At 49.8% G+C, this 7,500-nt stretch overlaps 1 protein-coding gene across 2 annotated transcripts in view; it reads right to left on the reverse strand.

Annotated features, from left to right (window-relative positions):
• The window catches only part of iqch (IQ motif containing H), a 35,140-nt gene that overhangs the window by 8,920 nt on the left and 18,720 nt on the right, over nucleotides 1–7,500 (reverse strand). For both annotated transcript variants that reach the window (XM_062547228.1, XM_062547227.1), the window contains 2 exons: nucleotides 2,485–2,605; nucleotides 1,661–1,947 (listed from right to left, as the gene is read on the reverse strand). In XM_062547228.1, the coding sequence (XP_062403212.1) occupies nucleotides 1,661–1,947; nucleotides 2,485–2,605 (408 nt within the window). The remainder of the gene's footprint in view (nucleotides 1–1,660; nucleotides 1,948–2,484; nucleotides 2,606–7,500) is intronic.

The following is a 7,500-nucleotide window of genomic DNA, read 5'->3' on the forward strand; positions in this document are numbered from 1 at the left end:
CCTGCCTCTGCCGGAAGCTGATACAGTGCCACATATCCATACACACACACAAATGCACACACACACACACACACACACACACACACACGACACACACACTCATACACATACGCACACACTTACACACTTACACACACACACATTCATAAGCTCATACACCTACCCCCTCTACTAACACACCACTCTCACTGGCCTTGCATCAGAGCACAGATAACACATACACACAGGCACGCATGTGTATATATATATATACACACATACACACACACACACACACACACACACACACACACACACACACACTGATACATACACACATAGTCACAAGAAATGCTCATCTTGAGGGGAAAAAGGCTTTATAAACAGCTGACCAGCGAAATCAATTCAGGAAAATAAAATGACGAATCGAAAAAAAGCAGCGAACAAATGAAACGAGATAGCTTTCTCTGGCAGCCAGTGGAGCGATTTGGGACAGGGTCCCAGGTGACGCATTAACGCAAAGCCTGGACCCACCAGTGTGTGTGTGTGTGTGTGTGTGTGTGTGTGTGTGTGTGTGTGTGTGTGTGTGAAATCACTCCATGCTGACCTGTGTCCTGACAGACACAAAGCTGCACCATACTGTTGCGATGCTATTAGGGGTCAAAGGTCATGGCCTTAAATGGGGGAATTAGTTTATTGACACAATAAGACCTGACAGTTTATTAGATGGCCTTTGGCCAACATTAGCCCATCTCTGCAGCCTGTTTGCTCCGGGAGTGTGTGTGTGTGTGTGTGTGTGTGTGTGTGTGTGTGTGTGTCTACTTCAGCGTTCTCTTGGGGGCCCTTGCAGACCCATCTATCTGGCCAATCACCACCCTCGGTAGCAGATTGAGTACTCTCACACCACCAGCGCTAAAACACAGGACATACACACATCTTACACACACACTCAGGGCATAGTGCACACACACACACACACACACACACATACAGCTCACCTCCGACCCCCAGGCCCTCATGCTGCCGCTACACAGCCCTTTAATCATGTGAGGGGACGTCTGTGTGTGACCTCTAAATAAGAGTTAGAGGCGGCGGAAACACACCACTCACACAGGTTAGCCGCTGCAGCCCAGACACGGCTGGGCACCTCATTTACTGTACGAGGGCGGACACTCATTGGCTGGACACCTCATTTACTGTATGAGGGCGCTCACTCATTGGCTGGACACCTCATTTACTGTACGAGGGCACTCACTCTGTGGCTGGGACTGGTGCAAGCTGAGACGGCTGAGAAAGGACAACTGATCAAGATGAAGGCCTGGAAGATCCCTGATCCCTCTCTCTCTATGTTTCTCTCTCTATCCCTCTCTTTCACTCTGCCCCTTCTCTCTATCTCTCTCTCTCTCGCAATTTAAGAAAGCTTTATTGGCCTGAACGTTTCAATAACATTATTGCCAAAGCTCTACATAGATGCATAGACAGACAATTAAATATACATTATACATGCAATATACATAAACATTAGAGAATGAATGTATAACAAAGGCAATTGTAATAATATAATATAATAATTCAAGGAGTTAATATAATCTCTTCCTCTCTCTCTCTCCTTTTCTTGCCCTCTCTACTCTCTCTCATGTATCCCTCTCTACCTCTGCCCCAGCCCCTCCTCCTGCCTGACCTGCTGCTCCATGGTGCCGGGCTGGAGGAAGGTGACCAGGTCGACGGAGAGGTACCCCAGGATGCCCCTGTCCAGGCAGGCGCGGCCCACGCGGGTGCAGAGCTGGTGGAGGGCCTCGGGGCAGACGGAGGTCTGGGGGACGGTCGAGCCCAGGACCTCCAGGCCGTTGGGGCCGTGCAGCTGGTCACCGCAGGAGAGCACGCGCACCTCGCCGGCCGGCTCCACCAGCAGGTCCACCGTCAGGCACGTCACGCTCTCAGAGGGCGGGTAGGCCTCCACCACCCCACCTGATGGAGGAGGGTGGAGGGAGGGAGAGAGAGCAGGGGGGAGAGAGAGAGAGAGAATGGGAGAGAGAGAGAGAGGGGTTTAACACTCATTTATTAACCCTGTGTTTAGATATTTAACCACTGCAAAACAATAACATCCCCAAGCAGTACAGCATCAATGGAAAAACATACAGACCATGTAAGCATACAGAGAACGAGATAGATAGACAGATAGAGAGAGAGAGATAGACAGAGAGAGAGAGAGAGAGAGAGAGAGAGAGAGAGAGAGAGAGAGAGAGAGAGCATGAGATAAAGGGACAGGGGAAATTGGAGAAAGCGAGAGAGAGAAGGAGGGAAAAAATGAAACAGAGAGATAAAGAGAATGAAAGAATGCGTGATGGTAGAGTGAAGGAGATTGTGAGTGGAAGACTAAGAGTTACTACTGACTAAAGAAGGAGACTGCAGAGTAAAAATGAAAAGGACGATAGAGATAAAGTGGTGGCAGATAGAGTCGTGCCTGACCATTACGACGGGCTAGGAGCTGGGAGATGCTCTCACCGTGTCTGAGGAACTGCTCCAGGAACTGGGCCCAGGTGGGGAAGACGCCTGTGTTTGTGGGTTGGGCATGCCGAGCCAACAACTGAGGGACCTCTTCCAGAAACCTATTAAGAACCTCCTCCTGCACATACACACAGACACACACACAACACACATTACGATCAAGTGTTTTTTTTTGTGTGCGTGCCAGTCTAAAAGACAAATGTAACTCAAATGTATTTATACTGTGTTGTGCTGTGCTGTGTTGCAGTGTGGTGCGTGGTTGTGTGCTGTTATGTGGTGTTGTATGTTGTGTGTGGTGCTGTGCTGTGTTGTGTCGTGACTTGTGTTGTGTGTTGTGCGCAGTGCTGTGCTGTGTTGTGTTGTGTTGTGTTGTGTGTCAGTGTGTGTGATTGACAGCCCGTTATCCCTACATCACAGTGGTCTAATGGGTTTAACCTGCAGCTATAGACACCACACCTGCCTCCGATACCAGCCCTGTGTACCTCCCACACACACACACACACACACACAAACACACACACGCACATTCACACACACCCTGATGAGCAGGACCACATGCAGATCAATCAGCCAATCAATCAGAACCTGCTGCTGATCAATGGCGCTCTTGTTTCTGTAACTAGGGAACGCCATCACGGCTGGGCCACTTAATTATCCCGTTAACTGCTGAGTTTGACTTTAGGCTCTCAGTGTTGCTCTGAACCTGTTGATGATAATTGAGAAGAGGCTGCTGCTGCTCTCTTTGAGCACAGATGAAGAAAATACACACACGCGCACACGTACACACACACACACACATACACACACACACACACACACACACACAGACACACACACACACACACACACACACACACACACACACACACACACACACACACATTAACACACACACACACACTAACACACACACAATTGTTTCTGTGTAATTAGTTTGACCAGAATAACTACAACTGGCCTCCACCTTAAGATGGCTGACTCTAAAGACCTGAGTATTGTTTATGAAAAGGATTGTCTGGTTACAGTATTTGGTCAGATACGATGGGCAGTGCAACACCTTATTTAGTTGATCTGTGAAAATACACTATCTGTGAGAGGATGGGGACACTGGATGAACCCTTCTCTCATTTCTCTGTTGACAACAAAAAAAAAAGATTGCTCTGAGTTGGAGAGGAAAAGAAAACAGAAGCGGTTGAATTAGTTCCATTTGAGTGTCAACACTGTGAGATGAGCCAAACGCCTACAGATCCATTTAAAAACAAAACAAAGCCAAACAAAAAAAAGAGAAAACAATATAAACACAGAAACAAAGAGGAGCATCTTCATCTTTTTTTCTCTCTCTTTTGTCGTTTCCTTCTCACTGGTTCTCACATTGTGAGAGGAGCGGCGAGGAGACGAGAGGAAAGGAGACGAGACGAGACGAGATGGAGAGAGAGAGAGAGAGAGAGAGAGAGAGAGAGAGAGAGAGAGAGAGAGAGAGTCTAGGGAGAGACAGATTAGGGCCGTTTTGATATTCCGGTCATGAAACAGCCATCATCATATTCAAGTCGTGTAAGAAGCGAGGTCAATCGCTGCACAGTGATTCCGCCCCGACACAAGCCATGAGGCGCACAATGGCGCGGCAAAAAGTGTAAAGCAAACGGCCCTCGTCGTTCCCCTCGGACGAGCAGCGCTCCCTCGCCCGCACCGCACCCGCACCGCACCGCACGCACCCGCGCGCCCAGTCTGCCAACGCGCGCTCAGGAAGAACAGCGGGGATGAGGGGTGGAGAGAGAGAGGGAGGGAGGAGAGGGGGAGACAGAGACGGGGGGAAAGAGAGAGAGAGGGAAAGGGAGAAAATGAGGCGCCTTGCGTGGTGTTTTATTTGGACTTAGGAGTGCGGGCGGTGGCGCTGCGCTGAGCGAGGGGGAGGGGGGTGTGAGGGAGGCCGCACACATAAAGATGAGCTATCGGGCGATAAATAAAAGTGATGTGTGTGCCTCCGCTCGCCGGCTGCCGCCCGGCGCTATTAAGGGGCGCGCAAGCTAAATAAATCAGACGCATTCTTAAACAGTGTGCAGTCCGCGCCCAGGAGCGGGACGCAGCGTTAGTGCCATAGGAACCCATGAGGCAGCAACGCGCACGCAATTCAGGAGGGATAAAAGCAGCAGTGGAGTCGGTGGAGGGGCTGTTTCAGGAGCTGTGGAGCCCACTCCTTCTCTCCTCTCCTCTCTCCTCCTCTCCTCTCCTCTCCTCTCTCCTCTCCTCCTCACTCCATCCTTGGGAGATGGAGATGGGCTGCTAAGCCAAAGATGTCTAGAACAGGAAAATGCTCTCTAATGACCAAAATCATCTGAAGACTCAAAAAACAATAATAACAATTGGAAAAAAAAGAATTCCCACTAATACTGTACATTCCCACTCGTACCCACAAAATAAATGTGTCCATCTGTTGATGTTTTAAATGTATTATTTTTTTAGACAAATTGCCAGTATCTTATGATACTCCCCCTCAGATGTGTGTGTATGTGAGTGTGTGAGTGTGTGTGTGTGTGCGTGCATGTGTGTGTGTCTGTGTGCAGTAGTCTCTGCATCTGTGTGAGTGAATGTATGTCTCTGTGTGTCTGTGTCTTTGTGTGTTTGCATGTGTAAGCGTGAGCACAAGCATGTGTGTGTGATTGTTGAGCGTGTAATGCTTTTGCATATAGCTCCATCCACTCTTTAAATGGTCTGGGACCCCCTGCGTCTTTAACCTCTGCCCTGGAGCGGAGAGTTAAAGGCTCCGAGCGGGCCTCCCCAGCCTGACCCCCCACCCCTCCTCCAGGCTCCCTCCCCAGCCTGACCCCCCCTTCAGGCTCCCTCTCCAGCCTGCCTTGGGGGCATCCTGCCTGGGCATTATTCTCCCCGACCACATGGGACGGCGGCTATTCTCTCCTCTGCATCCGACCCCGGCTCTCCCGGCACAATCAATAATTAAACAATCTGCACACCGCCATGGCGAGTGGCGGGGGAGCCATCCTCCCTGCCCCTGCCGCAACCGGGGGGACGACGACGACCTGAGATATTATGGGATGTAAGTGCGTCGCAAAACACACGGCTCCCCGGAGAAGCGCCGGGACTTTTTAGAGCCTCTGACATACAGCAGTGGACGTCGGGGGGGATGAGAAGCTTCGCTGAATCATTACAGTGTGTGGTCCAGATAATTAGTGTCGCGAGAGGCATTTGTAAACTTTACGACACAAACACAAACTGTACTGCTTTTTTAACAAACGCGCAATTCGACAGATGCAGACTGCCCGCTTCCCACTGCTGTCACCATGATTAAGATGTCTCTCTGTGCAACACACACACACACACACACACACACATTGGTCAAAGTATTACTGACTCTAATGTTCTAATGTGTCTCTCTATTTCTGCCTACATACTCAATCTAAACCAGTGCTGGAAACATTAAGAATAATAATAAAATAAGAAACGGCAATCTTCCAATTGTTCTATTTAAGTGACTGTGATCATGAAGATAAAAAGCAAGACGCCCAGCGCATGAAATATTCAAGGGGAGCTGCTATTTCCTCACAAACAAAAGAAAGACCACAGCCCCGTCTCTCATTTGCATTCAGTGAAATGAAAACAATCTGGAGGAAAGCTTGGAAATGGGGAAAAAATGGACTCTGAATGAGAGGAAAGCTGCTGAAAATGGATGACACGAAGAAGTAACCTCTGCGCCCCTGTCTTTGTTGGCGATTCGGCGGCGGCTTTTCAGAGACGGCGGCGCTTGAGAGGGAGAAAGAGACCCGTTGCAGCATTGTGTCCATATGGCCCTGGTAGCCCCGGGGTGGGGGGTGGGGGGGGTCGGCGTGTTGGACCCCCCCCGTCCCCGTCCTCCCCGTCCCCCCGTCCGCTGCACTCTGGCTGGGAGCCCAGGTGGTGAAGAGCCCCCCTATTAAGACCCTTCAGAGCCAACGCCATTATGGAGCCCAACTGGACTGGGCCTCAACAAGCATTCTCGCCAGTAATTAACAACGCCAATGCCACCGTCAGTCGAGCCCTCTAACACATCACACGGGGAGAGAGAAACACAACACACACACACACACACGCACGCACACACACACACACACACAGACACACAAACACACACACACACAGTGTGCACAGGAGACATTCAACTGCAGACACTCATACACACACCCCTACACATTAAATGAACTGCCACAGACACAAAAGACACACACACACACACACACACACACTCACAATAAAACCTATAAATGTGCCCAACAATCACCTCAACGACTAAATAAAACACAAGAATGAACACACAGAGACCACCAAGTGAAAACAAACAAAATCAAGCACGCCAAGGCAAAAGTAGCCCTACACACAATTGTGTTGTGTACACACACAACCACACACACACACACACACACACACACACACACACACAGTGTGCACAAGAGACATTCAACTGCAGACACTCACACACACACTGACACACACACACACACACACACACACACACACACACACACACACACCTCCAGGTCAGTAGAAAATAAAATGCTCCTAAGGTAAGAGCACTGGTACGCCCCCGCAACATAATGATTAGGCCATAATTAGTTGACACAAGGCACGCTGTGCAACAGAGAGACGCAGTCATTACCTAGTGACAAAAAAATCAAAGGCTCCTGTGCGCGCCAATGAGGGAGGCCACACAGGCCCTGGAGCTGTGGGCGCTTATTATTACAACACTTACCGAGTCAATGCACCACTCGCTGCCAGGCACACAACATCCACCACACCACCGACACAATCACAGCACCGGAAAACATTAAAAGCAATAGAGGCATTAACCAGCATTAGAAAACACTTCAAAGTGCCAATAATGCATTCAATGGGCGCCAGACAGCGTATTGCCTGGTCACGTCGCATTGTGTGCAAGGGGCCCTGTGTCAGGTGGGTCAGTAGCTCAACAGAATGGCCGAGGTCACTCGCTGTGACCAGCCGGACTTTAAACACAAAAGGGGAGAG

Source organism: Sardina pilchardus, chromosome 10 (genome assembly GCF_963854185.1).
Source record: "Sardina pilchardus chromosome 10, fSarPil1.1, whole genome shotgun sequence".
NCBI classification, from domain to species: Eukaryota; Metazoa; Chordata; class Actinopteri; order Clupeiformes; family Clupeidae; genus Sardina; species Sardina pilchardus.